Source organism: Apodemus sylvaticus, chromosome 2, assembly GCF_947179515.1.
Source record: "Apodemus sylvaticus chromosome 2, mApoSyl1.1, whole genome shotgun sequence".
NCBI classification, from domain to species: domain Eukaryota; kingdom Metazoa; phylum Chordata; class Mammalia; order Rodentia; family Muridae; genus Apodemus; species Apodemus sylvaticus.
Window position 1 is genome coordinate 187,440,952 of NC_067473.1, and position 20,042 is coordinate 187,460,993.

At 41.3% G+C, this 20,042-nt stretch overlaps 1 protein-coding gene across 3 annotated transcripts in view; it reads right to left on the reverse strand.

Moving 5' to 3' along the window:
* The window catches only part of Amn1 (antagonist of mitotic exit network 1 homolog), a 29,878-nt gene extending 11,829 nt beyond the window's left edge, over positions 1 to 18,049 (reverse strand). The window contains exons 1-3 of one of the 3 annotated variants that reach the window (XM_052175357.1): positions 17,856 to 18,049; positions 14,038 to 14,170; positions 11,272 to 11,416 (exon numbers count right to left, since the gene is read on the reverse strand). In XM_052175357.1, coding sequence (XP_052031317.1) covers positions 11,272 to 11,416; positions 14,038 to 14,170; positions 17,856 to 17,893 — 316 coding nt within the window. In that variant the 5' untranslated portion in view covers positions 17,894 to 18,049. Of the gene's footprint in view, positions 1 to 11,271; positions 11,417 to 14,037; positions 14,171 to 17,475 lie in introns of all 3 variants that reach the window. The other 2 variants (XM_052175359.1, XM_052175356.1) reach the window with 2 other exon arrangements.
* Between the last annotated feature and the right edge of the window lie 1,993 nt (positions 18,050 to 20,042).

A 20,042-nucleotide genomic window follows, 5' to 3' on the forward strand; every position in this document is an offset into this window, starting at 1 on the left:
TCAGAGTAGTCCATCCCACAATCAGCCACGTATATCCCGGACAAGGTGTAGAGGCAAGAAAACTAGGAGGCAGCAGTTTTGCTAGTTGTGAGGGCTAGGGAGGAAGATCTTGGAGGTAAAAAGACCAGATGAAGCCCTCTGCTAGCTATTTCCAGGTTCCTGTCATTGGCAAAGTTCTCAGAGACAAAGAAAGAAATCAGGGTGAAGTTTTACTGTACAGGGAGAGCAGGATTCTCAATGGAGTGTCATGACTCAGGCTTTTCTGGGTAGGCCATGTGCTGTAGATGGGAATGTTTGCCATCATGCACATCCCATGATTCCTTTCTTTTCCTCTGGTCATAACATCATAATGGACTTGGACTTTCTGTAGCTATTTCCTTTTTTACATATTCAATCATCCCCTACCTCGTCTTTCTTCAGACAGGGACTGTGGAGTCCATGCTGGCCTTGAACTCACAACAATCACCCTGCTTCAACTTCTAGAGCAGCTGCTAGAATTACAAATGTGAGTCACCATGATTGGCTCTTGTCTTAAACATTCTTCATGTTAAGTTTCATAGCAATTAGCTAAAAACTAAGGAATAATGCAATAAAGGCTAGATATTTTAGGTTCTATAGCTCTAGAGAAAGGTTTGGCAATTTACAGATTTTCAGCAAAAGAATGAAAAGAATGGAAAGGCAAAAGGGAAAAGTAGAAGAAGACAAATCCAAAGGAACAGCTCTGTTAAGACACCTGTGAAAATATACTTATTTTTCTAGTGATGTTGAAACAGTCACTTAGAAATAGCTTTTGTTAAAAAGGATAGCCTATTCACTTGGTCTGACAAGACAACTAAGGTGGGATGTAAGCCTGACATCATTGTCCTTGTTTTATGTCTATAGTTTTAACTTTTGAGGCAGGCAACAAAGGAAATATAGTTTAGTTCGGGACTCTATTTGGATTTGATTATATACACATCTTCCTCTTATAATAATGCACTTGGCAGCCTGGTTCCTTCATCTGCATATATTATGTACAAATACATCTAGCAATCTCAGAACTCCATCAACCTTCTACCTTCTTCAGGCTATTTATACTCCCATCTCTGAAAAATAGTATAGATCCTCTTCAAGACCCCAGTAACATTGTATTTCTAATTATCCAGGTACAAAGAAATGAACTCAGGGTGAACTGGTTTTGGATGCATCACCATAAGGCAAAATTATGTCCTTTTGTAAACTTTCAGGAAGAATTCCCTATTTACCATTTTGTGCCTATGCATAATTGTGTACAGCGGAAACTTATGGGAACATGTACAATAGGCAAAATAAATACATGACTATCTATCAATCAAAACAGAGAACCACCTAACTATGCTCCTTAGTAATCAGCCCTCCTTTAGATCCCATTGATGCAAAAAACACTACTCTTGCCTCAAGTTGGTAAGAGATAGAATACTCTAGAGCTTAAATGAATGACTATGGCTCTGGAACACTGGTTCAAGTTATCCCCAATTCCATATTCCACATTAACAGTTTCATGACACTGTTATAGTAACAACTAAAAAAAAATCATAAATCAGAACACATTTTTTTTTAAAATAAAAGAAAGCATTTAATTGGGGACTTGTTTCAGAGGGTGAGTTCATGACCATCATGGTAGGGAGCAAAGCAGCAGGCAGTAGGCATGGTGCAGGAGCAAGAGCTGAGAGCTTGCATCCTGATCCACAAACACGGGCAAAGAGAATGAAACTGGGGACTTTTGAAACCTCAGTGGCACACTTCCTCCCATAAGGCTACCCTCCTAATCTTCCTAAACAGTTCACCAATTGGGAACCACTCACATATATGAGCCTATGGAGGCCATTCTTATTCAAACCACCACCATTCTTTCTCTCCACGTGGGTCTCAGTGGCCTCTGGTTTAAATGACTAGCTTTTTACCAGAGGACACATGTTCCTGGCCCAGGTCACACTGCTAGTATTCATGTGCCTGGGCAGGAAGCCAGACAAACTTGAGACTGCCCAATATTATATCCAAACATTCGGGACAAATGACTTCCTTGTGGAGCTAGACACTGCTAGAGAAACTCTTTGTAGGCATGTGACTTAGGCAGCCAGGCCAACCATATGTTCACTGGCCTTGTGGGCACAGCATTGGCTACTCTGGCAGTGAAAGGATGGTGGAAACCTGCCTCTGCATTTTCCTGCCACTTGCACAGTTAGAGTTCCCCTTTCCCCTTTTCCCAGCATAGATGCCTCTGGCTTTTTGGCAAATAGAGAGGGCACAGCCTAGCACCGAAACATTGCAATTCCCCTTTTCATGGTGGCACTCTTCCCCTTAATGACCCTTGGAGGGGGGAGGGGGCAGCAGATACCAGCTTTGAAAACACATAAAAGGCAACATATCCCAGCCTCTGTGTCACCAAGGCTGACACTCTCCTTGATAGATAACCCACATTTCTCCCATGCATAGGGCTCCTGTCCTTGAAGGGAACAAGGAGCAAACAGCCTTGAAATGATAAGTGGTCCACTCTTAGACCACGAGAGAAGGGCAATTAAGTATTCCCAGACAGCCGTGACCAGTTTGTAAAAACACACTAGCTCCTGATAGCACCATAAAGTTACTTCCCAGGTCAGAAGGGTCCTCCTCCCAGCTGCACAAATGTTATCAGGTTTGAAGGATGGCTTCCCCTTGTCACCTCCCCAGGTTACCTTCTTGTAACCCCAAAGTCCTAGGATCCCTGCTTATGCATGTGTGCAATTATTAAAAACTCCAAGTCCCTGGACTCAGGGACCGTATTCCTAACCTGCACAGTGGGAAAGGCTTACAATCCAGGCCTGACTGGTGAATTTACAGTGGACTTGCACTTCCTGGTATTCTTCTGGGATTCCTAAAACTGGGCATAACAGCAGCAGGTGATCTCAAAGGAATTTCTATCAGGATCATATTTGACTTTCTTCTGTCCATCTGCCCCTGACTCCTTCAGTCCTAGAATCTGAGGTTCTTGGGCTGTTATTATGGGGCCCATCTGATTCCTGTGTTCTGGCATGGAGCCTTGTGGCCAGGAATGGACAGTTGCTGTGCTTCAACTCCCACAGCCAGGACATCTATGTGGTATCTGGAGCTGGGTGGCAAGGAGAGCCAGCACCTGGGAAAGATCACTCTCTGCAGCAGAACCAAGTGGCAGAATATCCTCAACAAGCCCCAGATGGCATCTTCTCTTGCCACCAGTTTCCCATGGGCCATTCTTAAAGTCTTGTCCTGCCAAGATTCCTTGTCCTCTGAGCTGTGTCAAAGTAGGGAGAAGCTGGCATTGTTCAGCACTGTGGAGGAAGGGGCAGCCCACTGCACACTCCATGGCTGGCAATGACATTGGCCTGGTGTGCCAAACTCAGAGCTACAAAGTTGGCAGAAGTATAAGCCTGAGAGGAAAAGATGGGGAGGCCACAGTTCTGACAAGGAAGCTCCAAGAAGCCAGTGAGGAAAGGCCAGCACAGAATGTAGGGTGATCTCTATTTAGAAGCGAGGCATTCAAGGGCCCCAAAGCATCTGGTGAAGTTAGGATTATTAATTTGGTTCTGGGGAGCCCTCTGACTGGTCCATGTTGCCAGGGGAACAACCCTGTGTTACTCCTAATATTCAGCCTAGTCTGGCTGCCCTTCTGGCCTACTTAACCTTCTGTAGTCAGGATGTGCTGGGGACACCTGTCTTTGTATTGCCAGGAAATGGCCTAGAAGCCATTTCCTCTTAGCCATTCTCACAAGGCAGGAACTGATGGCATCACAAGCTCATTAAGACACAGGATGTTCACAGGTGAGGCAACAGGATAGCCTAAGAGGAGAATGAAACATTCCAATCTGTAGAAAAGCATCTTAAGCTCAGGAAGTCCCTAAAATTGGACAATCTAAACTCACTAGGTCTTGAACACCAGCCTAACTGCCTAGAAGCAGCAGAGAACAGGAGAGGCCTGGCAAGCTCAGGCCAAATGAACTACCTGAAAGGACACTTTCCAATATGTTGTGCTAAATGAAGGCTGTATAATGTGTTCTAGGAGCCCAGCTTTTGTGAACTGTCACATATGCTGGGTTGGGCTTTGGTGATGCAGCTGTCTTTTCATTATGTTTGCTCCTGTAAGTGACCCTAATAAAGCTTACTGGTTCACCATGTTGGACTCTGGTGATGTCCTTACATTGGCTTGTCATTGGTTCCCTATCTGGAATAAGAGATGTTCATGTCTCCCCAGGAAAAGTATCATACAACATTGTACTATCTACAATCCCAAGTGTGTCAGTTAATTATCTTTGGCTATTTAACAAGTAACTCCAAAGTTTAATATTTTAAAGAGTGAGATTTCTTTTTCTTTTCTTGTCTGCATATGCACACATGTGTGCTTCTGTGTGCATTTGTGTGTGTTTTGAGATAGGGTTTTTCTGTGTAGTCCTGGCTGTCCTGGAACTTACTTGAGATCAGCCTGGTCTCAAACTTAAGAAATCTGCTTCTTCTCTCTGGACACTTTTCAAATACACTGGTGGGCACATTATGTAGGCATTACAGAAAGAAAGAAAATTAGCCCTATAGGTCTCAGACACTATCCGTAGGTATTTTAAGTATTTTAAGTCTTTTGATTGGTGGAAACAAGGATTTATCCTTAGATCACACACAGAGGAGGCAACAAGTACCTCCCTCTATTAAAAGAGACTGTACAGAGCCATATTGGGGCAGTCATGCACATGGTTTGAGTTTGACTTTGGTCAAGGACAATCCCTGGCTTCCCTACATAATAGGGAAGTAGGTTAAAGCAGGAATTTTTATCCTTGGGTGGAGTGCTAAGAGTGTACTTGAATATGGTCAAGGTTAACTTCTCAGAGATAGCCAGGATCCTGCTCCACCTAGGGTGGAGTGCTTGCTCGAAGTAAAGGTTAAGTTCATTGTTCCTTCAGGTCTAGGAATTCCTGAATTAAGCAGGTGACCCACCCAGCTGCCGGAGCAGTCAAGACAAGGACCTCCAAGAGAAGCTAGACAACTTCTACCAGAACTCAGCCCGGAGTCTGGGGGGAAGGGTTTGCCCAAACTGTTAAAAGGTCTGGCGCCATTAAAGTTTCTGGCTTTGATCAGTGAATATTGTCTTAGCCCTTCTTCTTTTTGCCCCTTCCCTATCCATCCCTCAGCTTCTGTTCCAGAAACCCACTTCGTAATAGCTGCAGGCAGCTAAGGAATACAACAAGATACATACAACAAATGTCTTTGGACATACAAGATCCAACCTTTACACAATTCCTGAAGTTATAATCAGTTAAGTCACAGAAGGTTCAGTGTAACGTGTGACTCTAGGAACTTTCCTTTACACAACTCCATCAAAAGAAACCCAAGGCTGTAGCCTAGGGCCTTAAATATTCTTGTGTGGCCCATAGTCAATCTTAAGAATATATCCCTCAGCCAGGCATGGTGGTGCACGCCTGTAATCCCAGCACTTGGGAGGCAGATGCAGGTGGATTTCTGTGTTTGAGGCCAGCCTGGTCTACAGAGTGAGTTCCAGGACAGCCAGGGTTACACAGAGAAACCCTGTCTCAAAAAAACAAACAAACAAAACAAAAAACAAAAAACAAAAAAAAGAAAGAAAAGGAAAAAAGAATGTATTCCTCTATAATCTGTTCTTTAACTTCATTCTAAATAAAATTATCTTACTTCTTTTGCAAATCTGTGTGAATCCGCTTTATCCCCCTCCCAATCCTGTGGATAAGAAGCCAAGAATCTGTAAACACTTGGCTCTGTCCCACTTGAAACATTGTCTTAAAGTACAGTGATAAGTAATTTCCCTAAACCTGCAGGCATCTTTGATTTAAAGAAAAGGCAAACCTCAGAGGGCAAACTATATGAAAATAGGTGAATTACCCACGAAGATGAGGCTTCACCCTGTAGCAGAAGTAACCATGTTGTAGGAATCAGATTGGTTCTCTTCAATTATATATAGCAGAGTTAACTATTCAACTACCCTTTGGTTCCAGAGAAGAATTGGTCAGTGATCAATGATAGGTGGAAACACTGCTTGACTAGAATTACTTAATTAGGTATACGTCTTACTATCCTGCCCTAATTCTTTCTCTACTTAAGCCTAAAGTTTGTATCAGTACCTCAATGATGAACTTAGGATTATTAGACCTCTTTACCTGCTCCACTTTCCAATGTACACTGATTTAATCTCTTTTCTTTTGTTTTGTTCATCATTACTCATTTCCTTAATTGGTAATTTGGGGTGGGTGGCAAATTCTAGATTTCTGGGGCTGCCAGAGCTGGGCTAGTGACCTAGCACCCCAATTCTATTGGGGCTCCTATCCTGGGGACTCTTCTAGAGCCTCCCCTATGTTTTTTGTGTAGTTGATCATCAGTGCCCTTTTTAAGTATCATTTGTAATCAACTAGTAAACATATGCTGAAGTAACTGAGGTAATACTACCTTGTCCTGCTCTTACCTTGACTCTATTTTGTGTCTGTTGAGGTGCTTTCCCACTGCAAACCCACCTCTTTGAATAGCTATACCTACCTTGGCAGCACATTTCCATGGCCCTGACCATAACCAAAGATGTATAACCAAAATAACTGCTGACTGTAAAACCAAAATAACTCTGTTCTGCCAAAACAAATGTTAGAAGAGTCTCCTAACCTACACCTAACAATGTTATTGTGTTTTGTTTTGTTTTTCTTCATAAATGCTGTATCCTTGAACTTTAGGCTAAGAACTCTTTATGACAAAAGCCTACTCTAGCTTAAATAAAGGATGATTATTTAGCCTTATATTAGTAATGGTCTGTAACTTTCTCACATGGACTAGAACTAAGCAAAGTATAGTTCTGTGAGCCACTGTGACAAGTTATCAATTTCTAAGGATTGTTCCAGGATTGAAAGCCAAAGACCATTCAGCACCACCAAGTCCAAATTTGAAAGTCTTTATTTAGCTGGAGAAAAACAGTCTCACTGAGCAGCCTTGAATGTATTACAGGGATCTTTAAAGGGAAAAACAAAAATCATAAAAAAAACCCCTATATCTTGGTTGGCAGTTGCAAGGAAGTAAAACAAGCAAGCAAGCAAGCAAGCAGTTTAACAGAAGCCAAAAACATGCAGTTAGCTGCAGCGTTTTGTTTCTAGAACTTTCTCAGGGAACTTTTCATGGCAGGGGTAGTAAATGGGTGGGGGTCAGTTAAAACAATGCTGGCTCCAGCTGAGACTACATGGTGGAACCTTTGCTGTGACACAAGGAAAAAGTTGTGGGGTGTGGTGATGTGAATAAAAATGGTCCCCATAGAACCATAGGGATTGGCACTATTAGGAGGTGTGGGTTTTTGTTTTTTGTTTTTGGAATAGCTGTGGCTTTGTTGGAGGAAAGGTATCACTAGGGGGTAGGCTTTGAGGTCTCTGAAGCTCAAGCCAGGCTTAGCAGCTCACTGTCTCAAGTTGCCTGTGGATCAAAATGTAGATAGAATTCTCAGTTCCTCTAGCACCAATCTGCCTGCATGTCACCATGACGACAACAAACTAAACCTTTGAACTGTAAGCCAGCCCCAATTGAGAGTTGCCATGGCACAGTGTCCCTTTGCAGCATCAGAAACCCTAAGACACAGAAATCCTGTATAGCTGGTTAATCAGAAGTACCTATGTAAGCCAAGACTTGGGTTTGGCCTATGAACTGAAGACAGTCTTAACTATGGGATATGATGCTACCTCTAAGTAGATAGTGACAGAACTGAATTAAATGATAAGAAATTCAACTGAGGCTGACAAGATGGCTCAGTATGCAAAGGTCCCTGGAAGGACCAAATTCCCCAAGCTGTCCTCAGACCTCTACAGAAACATACACAGCCATGAAATGAAAAAATAAATTTAAAGTGAAAAACAATCCAGCTAGTATATGGAGAATAAGATAATTGCTTGGTGTGGAGAAACATACTCATTTGCTCTCAGAATGGCTATGTTTTTTTAGAGTTCTTTTTTAATGAGTTATTCATTTAAAAAGTTATTTTAATGTGTTTGCAGGCAAACATGAAAAACTTGCTTACAGTATTATGAATTATTCCAAATGGATAACCAAAATGTTTGGGAAATAAAGTCAACTAGCCAAACCATTATCAAGAAACCTATTTATGCAATTAAGTTCTTCCTTCCCCTCTGCCTCTGCCTGCCTTCATCTTCTTTGGGACAGTCTCTTTGCATAGCCCAAGTCAGCCTGGAACTTCAGGCCCTCCTACCTCAGACTTCTGAGTGCTGGGAAGTATACGCTACCATATCCAGCTAAGTACTTCTTTATTATACTGAAAAAAAAAAAAGTTCAAATCCTAAATTGAAAAATAATCTATACTAGAAAAAAATTAATCCAATATAAAAATCCACTATTTCATGTAATTACTCTGAGAAAACAGTTTGAATATAAAACATGTACTACACTGAGAGTAGCCATACAGGAGCTGAAGTCAGTATTGGAACCTGAGGAAAACAACTGACCAGTCAGCAGAGCTACCATAAGTATACCTCAGAGAGGCAAAACCCTGAGGGTACTTTTTCTGAAGATCCCTTGCAACTGCTAGCCCTAATAGCACTTGTTGCTGCTTTGGTCATCCTATTTTTTGTCTTGGTTAAAAAGATTAGGTCAAGGTGCTTTTTATGTAACATGAATTAAATCAGGTTAGGGTGCTTTGACAGCTGCTTTGTAGCAGAAAACCTAGAGTACAGGAAAATGTAAAAAGCACATTCTTAATAACCTGCTAAGGCCAGAGAATAAGAACAAAGTGAGTCCAGTTGCTAAGGGCTTGAGAGTTTCACCTACAGGGGGACAGGCTAATGACCAAAAATAGTAATTGAGTTTCAGTTAAGACATGTTCAGACTGAGCTTCCATGTCCACTGTAAAATCTGGTTTTCCTGGTTTTATAAGTATAAATTTGTTGATGAGTTTTGGTGTGCTCCTTCAGGACATAGTGCCATGTATAGCATGTAGACTGAATAAATTCTTCTTCTTCTGTTGTCTCAAAAAACAATCCTCTGGCCTAAAGTTCTCTAGTTAAACTATACATTTACTCTCCTATGAAAACAAGATAAGAATAGGTAGATAGTTAACTATGTTAGATAAATAAAAATTGTGTTAAGTTAATATAACATGGTATCTATCTCTTTTCTGGTAACTGAAAACTGCTACCTGCTAGTACAAGAGAAACTAGCAGTTAAAAATATTTAGCTTGCTCAAAATCAGTTAATTCGTAATAGAAAAACTATTGCTTTAGGATATAGATGTATTGTGGGAAGAGACCACATAGGAAGCTTAGTAATTAGGTGTGGGATTTAGAATAACATGTTTTTAAAAATATATAAAACTTTTTAAAAAAATACAAAACTTATGTGTAACTGAAACTCATGATTAACAAGTAATTGTAATGTGATTTTTTTTTCCTCTTGAAGGATTGTATTTGAAAGGTATCTAAGGACTAAGAGAGAAAAGTGTTGCTGCAGCCTTGATGGTGACATCTACTAAGCCTCTGAGAGTGTGCGCCTGCTTCATGTTAGCTGCCAATTCCAAACCTCCTTGGATCACTGAAATTAATACTGGAGCTGTCCTCTGGCAATCCACAGCCATTCACTTTTATTTTATGTGTATGGATGTTTATCCTGCATGTATATTTGTGCAACATTTACACGTGGTGCCCAAAGAGGCCAGAAGAGGGTATTATTGAATCCTCTGGAACTGGAGCCATGTGGATGTTGGGACAGAACTTGGTTCCTCTACAATAGCAGCAAATGCTCTTAACTGCTAAGCCATCTTTCTAGCCACACCATCCTTAATACTTTTGGGCTTGGTATTGGACAGTCTTGTAGAGATTGCCTAGTTTGTCTGATTTGTTTTTTGTATTTTGAGATAGGGAGTCATACAGATTACCTGGGTTATAAGATCCTACAAAATCCTATGAACTAAGTGTGATTTTGGCCCCTTCATCTCAGGCCTTCATCTTTCAAGTGTTGGGTTTATAATAGGAGCTGCCCCACCCATCGTAATCTGATGACTGTTTCTGTTATTATATTGCATCAAAAAAGTGGTGGTATAAGCCTTTATTCCCAGCACTCAGGAGGCAGAAGGCAAAAGGATCTCTGTGAATTTGAGCCCAGCCAGATCTATATAGTGAGAGCCTGCTAAACAAACAAACAAACAAACAAACAAACAAACAAACAAACAAACAGTAGCATGCCTTAACCACACTGGAGGTTGACATAGATGATTAAGAAGAGTTCCTGTATAAACTGGTCTACACAGTGAATACCAAGCTGGTCAACATCTAAAACCAACTGTAAAAACCAAAATGGTAGTTTTGTTTCCTTTCTGTGATGTTTCATTGTATTTCAGACTGACTTCAAACTGGCTACGTAGCCCAGGCTGACCTTAAGCTCTTTTTTGTTGTTGTTGTTTTGGTTTTTATTGAGACAGGGTTTCCCTGTATAGTCCTGACTGTCCTGGAACTCACTCACTCTGTAGACCAGGCTAGCCTCAAACTCAGAAATCAGTCTGCCTCTGCCTCCCAGAGTGCTGGGATTATAGGCGTGTGCCGCCACCACTGCCGGCTAACCTTAAACTCTTGATCTGCCTGCATCTACCTCACAAATACAGAGATTACAGGTTTTTGTTATCACACAGGACTAACAACAAAAGCCTTAATCTTCACCAAATATCAACTGGCCACTCATATACTATAATAAGTAAAATGTTTAAAATATAGCAGTATCATTTTAATTATGTTTAAAATATAAGTCAGTGGCAACATATTTCATAAATGGTTATTCTCAAGAATTCTAACTTGGATTACTTTTCTTACTCTGAAATTTTTTCTTAGTTTGAATAGTTTTACTAATAACATAATTCCTGTTTTTTTGTTTTTGTTTTTCTTATTTTGTTTTTTTAACTCTTTATATTCTCTTGCTCTGTAGGCCCAGGCTGGCCTCCAATTTGCAGTGATCTTGCTTCTGCCTCCCTGAGTGCTGGAATCATAGTTACATGCCACCATGCCTAGCCCATACTCCCTATCTCTTTCTTCTTTTACAATTTAGTTAACATACAAAATAATGTTTCATTTTAACATTTTTATACAAACCTACCATTGTACATACCTTGCTCATATTCTCCTCCAACCTCTCCTGTCTCCCCACCTTGCTGGTGCCCTCATATATTTTCCTCTAAGATTCTATTTTTTTCTTTGCTCCAAAATTATATCAGGTGCTAAGTACTGGCCTGCCCATGTACTTAAATGATCATAAACATACCTTCTGAAGTTATGTTGTTTCTATGTTCTCTGCAGGATTTTAGATTTAGTGCCTTCAGTTTTCTGCACTTACACAGGTGCTGGAGAGCCACATCTGAGATATCACAGCTCCTCAGATCTAGTCTTTGAACTTCAGGATGTAACACCTGTAACAAATACATGATTTTGGAAAAAAAAAAAAAAAATATATATATATATATATACATTTGCAACTCTAAGCTACTTCCTGGCTCCCAAATTAAGTTTTTGGTAAACATGTATTCTATCTAGAGTTAGTGATCTGATGATTATAGTAGGTAAGTGGTTGGTGAAAAATATAGCCAAGAAGATAAAGCAGGAAAAACAAACAACAAACACACTAGCTTCTAGCTGGAAATGCAACATTCAGTGCCTAAAGTCCTCAATGTTGAAATAGCTGGAGCAGAGAAATGACTCCTACCTCGACAGCCACAGTACTCTCATCTTCTGATTCACTCAACTGGACCTATATACATACTTCTGTTCAGCAGGTATTGTTTCCCTGATCTTCTGAAACACTCAGTCAAATGACCTGATCTTAGGCAGTCTGTACAGCAGGAATCAACCCCTTTAGGGTATGTATCTCTCCTCTGTTGTAACTGAAAAACCTAAACAATTATTCTAGCACCACCAGCTTTTAGTTGAATGAAGTATCACCAACTCTGGAGAACACATAGCTGAACAATACAAGATAGATAGCACCTCTGCCTGTGGATTGTGACCAGTATTGCTATCTGACAAATGTCTGATGGGCAATGGAGTGGAATGCAGTACTTGACATGTCCCCATATTTATCTGTCTCCTTTGTTACCTTCATCTTTGGGTTAAATCTTACACAGTTCTATATACAGACATGCTGAGCATCTGAGAAAACAACACTGGAGGGTTAACTAGAGTTGTCTAGTCTTTCCTTACGCCCACTTAGGACTAAAGATGCCCACCAGCCACCATGAGCAGAAACTTCATATCAAAAAAGGAATAAATAGAGGTGGTACCTGAATTTGTGGAAGATCTTTGCTTATTCCCCCAAATTATATTTATCAGCCCTTCTACTCTCTCCTATTCCTGTCCTATAGCACTCAGACCGCTTGCATGGGAGAAGCTGATTTGTGAGAAAAAAAAAATTCCCACTTCCTCGCTCTTTAGCCACTAAATAAATTTTGCATCTCCAACATCTGTCTATTAGACATTACAGGCAAGATATTTAGTTATAGTCCTGGCTGGCCTGGTCCCTTCTATGTAGACCAGACTGGCCTCAAACTTACAGTGACCCATTTGCCTCTTCTTCTTTTTTTTTTTTTTTGTTTGTTTTGTTTGTTTTTGTTTTGTTTTTTGATTTTTGGTTTTTTTCAAGACAGGGTTTCTCTGTATAGCCCTGGATGTCCTGGCACTCACTCTGTAGACCAGGCTGGCCTCAAACTCAGAAATCCGCCTGCCTCTGCCTCCCAGAGTGCTGGAATTACAGGCGTGCACCACCACCGCCCGGCTTGCCTCTGCTTTCTTAATGCTGGAATTAAAGGCTTGTACCACCATGTCTAGCCCTAATATTACTTCTTTATAACAAGTATTTCAGCCTTTTGTTTAATAATAATTTATTATTGTTACCATTACTACTATTAGTATTATCTAAATATGTAAAATGTATGTACAGAGGAAGGTCAGATGGCAACTCTTCTTCCACTATCAGTTTTTGGGCCTAAATTTAGGTCATCAGGCTTGCCTGGTAAGCATTTCCCCCCAGTGATCCCAGCCTCTCTTTTTTGGTTTTCTGAGATACTGTCATATAACTCAGGCTCTCCTCAAACTCACTATTTAGACAAGGCTGGCCTTGAACTCCTGAACCTCTTGCCTCAGCCTCCCAAATGCTGGGATTATAGTAAATACCCCTGAGCCTTTTTGTTGTTGCTTTGTAACCAGGGTCTCTAAATATAGCTCTAGCTGTCCTGGAACTCATTATCTGGACCATACAAGCCTCAAACTCACAGATATGTTTGCCTCTACCGCCTGAGTGCTGGGATTAAAGGTGAGCCATTGTGTCTAGCCTCATTTGTGGGTGACCAAGGAAGCCTGGCATTAGAACCCTAGGACTAGAGTTAAATGCAGTCCCAGGGCTCCTTCTGTGGATGATGGGAACTGAACTCCGATCCACTGGGAAATTAGCAAGAACTTTTAACTGCTGAGCCATTTCTCCATCCCTACCTTTTTTTTTTTTTTTTTGAGATAAAGTCTAACCTTATAACCCATAGTGGCCTAGACCTCACTATGTAACCCAGGCTGGCTGGAAACTCACGGCAAATCTCCTGCTTCTGACTCCTGAGTATTGGAATTAGACACAAAATATTCCATTTCCAATTGTGCAATTGTTGGGGGCAGTTAGTACATATTGTTCTGGGAAGCTACTGTTCAGTGTTTCCTTGAGGCCAATAAATAACAGCCCAATTTCTAAGTAGGCAGATCTCTGTGAGTTCAAGGCCATCCAAGGCAGTGAGATCCTGTCTCAAAAGCAGCAACTATGATAAAGAGGTTTTAAAATATATTTAAGTGTAGAGAGAAGAAGGAAGGAAGAAGAAAAGCAAGGAAGGGTAGAAGAAAATAGTTTACATCCAAGGGTGAGCACTGGCTTTTCAAGCCAAAGTCTTATTTTAAAATGACTAATAATTTGCACTATATACCTTTTTCCATTAAAAAAATAAAAATCTGAAACTAAGTACAAACAGTGAAATAAACTTTTATAGTTATACATTCTTACCTCATTTATATTGGAATCTGTTATCTGACCCCGCATGCTCATTATTTTAATCAGTCTATCTTTAATGTTGGGAGGCAAATATTTAATATCTGATATATATCTGGAAATATTGATTATTAGGCACCGAAGACATCTGGAATACAAAGACAATATAGTAAATTATTCTGTTTCTGCACTAGTAGCTAGCACTTATCAATACTGTTTGTCAGCACTTAGTCTTTTCATAAAACAGTATTCTTATTAACATTTACAAAGTTAGCTTGATGAGATTCATAATCACTGCCTCTGTAGAGTTATATGTGATATGATTTCCCTTTACCACTTCCCTCTGTAAACCCATTACCAATATGCATTTTAAAATTTTGCTTTGAAACAGAGTCTCAGGTAGCCTGGGCTCACCTCCAACTCACTATCCTGTAGGCCAGGATGACCTGGAATTCCTAGTCCTCCTGCTTTACATCTAGAATTCTAGGATAACAGGCATGTTATCCTAACATGCTTGACTTTATTAAAAAATATTTTAAGAAGGGCACGGTAGTGTATGCCTATAATCCCTCATCTGGGAAATAGTAGATCATGAGTTCACAGATATTCTCAGTGAGTTGGAAATTAACTGCACTACAGGAGACTGTCTCAAAAAAACAAAAACAAAATACAGGTCTGGGAAGATAGCTCACTGGTTAAGAGCCCTGGCTGCTTTTCCAGAGGATCTGAATTTGATTCCCAGCATCCACATGGCAGCTTACAACCATTTGCAATTCTAGTTCCAGGGATCTTATGCTCTTTTCTGACCACCACCATGGACCCCAGGTATGTATGTGCACATACAAGTGTGCATATGGAGCACCCCACCCATACATAATAAAAAATTATATTTTTAAAGTTATGTGGGCAATGACTACAGAAAAAAACTATAACCACAAAGATTTATGGAGTATAATCAGTTACCTGCATATGCAATTACCAGAAGAGACAACCACTAAGATCCTGAAGCAACTGAGGACAATTTAATCAGGATTTCATTCTGGCACACTGGATAAATGCAGCTTGCAGGAAGAGCTCTCTGACTTATTCTTTCCTACACTAGCAAACCATAGAAATTCCTCTGAACAGCATGCCTTCCTTGAATAATGTTCAGAAACAACCTTAATCCTAGAGGATTACCCCTCCTTATAGCTCTCACTGACAGCTCTAGAATTTACTACTCAGCTCTCACCTCTGTCCTGCCATTCCTTCATACATTATCGATCTTTGTCAGAAATGTTAAAGCCTTCCACTTTGGTAATTTTTCAGGGGTGGGGGGAGAGAGAACACTTTAAAAAAAAGCTCCAAAGTATAAGCAGCAACTAATAAAAACCTGGTTTTTTTGTTTTTCTTTCTTGCTAATCTTGTGTTTATTTGGTTCCTAGACACAAAGATGCCACTTAACCAAAGTGGTGGCTGGGGACGTAGTTTAGTAATACTAATATCTGTAAGGCCCTGGACTTGATATTGATACTTAGCACCACAAAAACCAACAAGCCAGGTAGGTGTCTTAGTCAGGGTTTCTATTGCTGCAATGAAACATCATGACAAAGAAGCACGGTGGGAAGGAAAGGGTTTATTCAGCTTACACTTCCACACTGCTGTTCATCACCAAAGAAAGTCAGGACTGGAACTCACACAGGAACCTGGAGGCAAGAGCTGATGTAGAGGCTATAGAGGAATGCCACTTTACTAGACTGCTTCCCCTGGCTTGCTCAGCTTGCCTTCATATAGAACCTAGGACTACCAGCCTAGAGAGATGCACCACTCATAACCGGCCGAGTCCTCTCTCTTGATCACTAATTGAGAAAAATGCCTTATAGCTGGATCTCTCTCGTGGTTTTGACACATAAAACCAGCCAATACACCAGAATAGGTAAAGTACTTCTTTAGCCTCTTTTAAAGCAATGTAACCATCACGTCTTAGAGCTTCAAATTCTGGCCTTCTGAGAAACTCATACCTGTGTCAAGCAACCACAAATTCTGTTTACAAATACACATATACACACACATATTCTTTCTTCTCCTGTGCTTGCATACACATCCCCACACAAACATAATAAGGGTATTGGGAAGGGAGGTGTCAGTTTCCTAAAACAGGATTACAGTATAGTTCTCAGTACCTACTGTCCTTTTCTCAACAATCTCTTGTGAAAATCCTTCAAAGCATTTCAGTATTCTCATTCTTCGTAATGGCTATAAGTTTCACAGTAGACATCTCATTTAGTTATTTCCCCTTAGAAAAAAATCTATAAGCCAGAAAGTAGTGGCACACGCCTTTAAACCAGCACTTGGGAGGCAGAGGCAAGCGGATATCTGAGTTCGAGGCTAGCCTGGTCTACAGAGTGAGTTCCAGGTCAGCCAGGGCTACATAGAGAAACCCTCTCGAAAGAAACCAAAAAAAGCAAAATAATAATAATAATAATAATAATAATAAATTTAAAAAAAAGAAGAAAAACATATTGTTCTGGGGTATAATTACAATATTGTCAGATTGCTTTCTAGTTACTTGGCTTTAAGTTCTATCCACACAAACAATTGTGGCATACTCAAAATCCCATAACTCTGTGGGTACAAATAAGGATCTTAAATGTTCAGGAACATCTTCTGCCTCATAGTGAATTTGAGGTGTGCTATGCTACATGAGACCCTGTCCTCAAAAAGCCAAAGCTAAAACACAAACTGGTGCTGATAACTCAAGTCTATAATCTCAGTATTTGGATAGCTGGGGCAGAAGACTCAAGAGCTCAAGGTCAGCCTGACTTTGTGAGTCTGAGGCCAGCCCTTGCTATGTAAGATTCTGTCTCAAAACAAAAGGGTTGGGGATGTAACTGAGCTGGCATTATGCTTGCCTAGTGCCCTGAAGGCTTAATAAACTGGGAAAAGTAGTGCATGACTGTAATAGCAACATTCAGGAAAAGGAAGCAGAAGGATCAGAAGTTTAAGGTTATCCTGGGCTACACAGTGTGTCCTAAGCCAGCACGAGCTACATGAGTGTCTGGGGGGGGGGGGGGGGATAGCAACAAAACAATACAGAAGAAAACACAGTAACTTAAGCAAGAAATAACACTTGCTTATGTACTGTTAGATTCATCAATAGAACCAAAGTAGTCTGTCTTTGTAGCTTCCAAGAATCTTAAACCATTCCTGCTTTTCTCTGAGTTTTTCTTTCTTTTTAAAAATAGAAATAAGAAGTAACACTGAAGCCTGCCTCTAACTCACTATATAGCTGAAGAGGGCCTTGAACTTAAGCTTGAACTCTCAAGTGGTGTTTGGATTAAAGCCAGAGTCTGTCCTACGGGCTTTACAAATGTTAAGTTGATTCTCACAAAGACTCCCTGAGACAGGCACTAATACGCGAATTTTCAAGATTTTATTTATTTGCTTGGATGTACGTGTGTCTTACAACATTACCCCGTTAGCCTCGAATTTGTGGCAATCCTGTTTCAGCTTCCAGATGGTTGGGATTATAGGCGTGAACTGCTATGCCCTGTTGTTAACCGAATTTAGAAAGCTCTCCAGCATCGGGAGAGATTATGTTACTGTTCATGGTCCCAAAGCTAGCGAGTCGCGCCGGTATTTGTGGAGGTTTGTTTGTCCAGCCCAGTTCCTGGTTTCTTTTGTTCTGCCTTCAATACTCAGCGCCTATCCGAGACAGACCATCGGGTGGAGCCGCCAGCCCCTCGGTGCACCATAGTCCACAGGCCAGCCACAAATTCGGGCCAAGAAGTAGGTGAGGGAAGGGACTGGGAGCTGGGGCGGACACGAAGGAGGGCGGGCCGGGGAGGACTCACAGTTCCAGGAGTTGACTGACTACTCGGGATGAAGGCATCGCGAAAGCCCTCTTAAGCCTGGACCACAGTTACGGCCATCCACAACCAACTTCCGGTCGCGCAGGACTGGTAAATCCAAATGACGTCACAGGGGGTCGGGCTTGGGGCGTGGCCACATTAGGAGCGGAAGAGGAAGGTCCAGCGCTCTCTCTGGGTGGAGCTTCTGAAGGCTGCACAGGACTAGCTGGCACCCAAAATGTAGAGGCATCCAAAGCGGGGGTGGGGGGGGGGGTGGGGGGAGGGGGGAGGGGGAGGAGAGGGGGGGAAGCCCTCTGGGACTTGTAGTTCTTCCTTCCCGGTATTGCCAATTACTGCTCTTCTTGCCCCAGCTTCACCAGAAGTCGCTGTCCAGGCAAAGGCTGCTGGTAGGTCACTGCTTTTTCTGGTGCAGTGCTGAGAGTCCCATGTCTCTAGTCAACCAAGTCTCTAGTCATACACAGACACCACCGACTTCAAACACAAGGTTTACAGGACTGCAGTAGTCATCTCCACTGTGTGTGGCCTGAAGCAAGAGATGAACTGTGAAGTCTTGTGTCATTTCAGAAATGCGACTTATTAAGGCCTGCTCCTTTTAACATGACTTCAGCCATGTTGGATTTAGACTCCATTTTGCTCATAAGGTGAAACTAAGTACAGGTTCTAAGACTGTGCTTCCTAGAATAATTATTTGTAGCTGTCATAACGTTCTCCATAATTTTATGGTTGTATTACTCATGCTCTGTTATCTCAATACTCCGGAAAACCTCTAACCAGCACCTTACTTCCCTCACTTAGTACCAATCAGCTTAAAGGTCAGCCGATAAAGATTAAGCAACTCTGACCCAACTCTTGAGATGGCTCCAGAAAAGGGTGTTAGGCCCCAAGGGAGGGTTCTTGCTCCCCGCCCCTGGACGATTTCCCAGAAACAACTGACAAAACACTTCTCGGAAAAACCATATTAAATGTATTGGCTGAAGGCCACCTGGGCCCTCCAGGGCATGAAGGTACTCTCCCAGGATGATCCGATATTGGCCCAGCCAATCAGCCAAAAGGTCAGCCTAACTACACGTCACGAAGTGCTAGTTGTTGTTACTGTAATGTGCCCTCTAAAAACGTATAAAAGGTACTTGTAAATTAGGATGGGGTCACCTCCAGTCTCTTGGTCTCTTGCTTGAGAGACTGCGATCCAGAACAATAAACCTCTTGCTTTTGCCTCTATCCGAGAGTCTCCTCATCTCACTCCGGGGGTCTCCCAGCAGCTAAAAACACTCTGGGGCTTTACATTACTTTGTCTAGTTAGCAAAAAATGAATATTGCTCCTCATTTTCTGTACTTGCCTTTCCTATAAAAAGCTTGCCCTAAGCAGCACAGCCTGGCTCCCAAGTCCTTTTTATGCCCCTAATTGATCAGCCTGAATTAAGCATTCAATAAACTTTCATCATATCTGAGATTAGTGTCGAAGTGGTCAGTGTGTGGCTGTTCCTGGACCTCAACAGGACATATTCATCATAATCCTGCTAAATTGAAATTCTTTGGTCTGTTTTTCAGATCGGAATGTTAAGGTCTGAGAATTTGGGAATAATCCACTGTGAAAATCAAATTCTAGCCAAAAAAAGTTTATTTATAAAGCTAAACAGGGAAACAGCTGGGTTCAGAATTCAAACTGTGTCAGTGGGGCAGGGTAGAGCATGACAGAGCAACCTTTTAAAGCAAATAATAATGATAATAATAATAATTAATAATAAATAGGTGGAATAGGGGTAAGAATTGAATACATGCATACACTATTTGTTTCCAACTGGATTCACACCTGGCCCCTTAAGAAGTGGGTTATTATATTTCAAGTACCTCAGATGGCTTTCCTGATAACCTGGATTGAGATCAGACAATCAAAGCTTCTTTAGAAGCTCTGGGTTTCAGTCATGTATGGGTGCTAACCAACAAAGCAGAAGTTGAGATAGCTACCTCAAGTGATCTAAGTTCATATGGGACACCTGGGGCCAGAAGCTATTTCTGAAAATTCAGTCATTTCTTAGAATTTAGTTTAGTACAAAGTGGATACTATATACAAGATGAAAGGCCCGTGGCTCAGCAAGAACACTCCATACCAAAACATAAACTTGGTAAGAATATGGAGGAGACTGGGTCTTCAAAAAGGATCATGAAGGG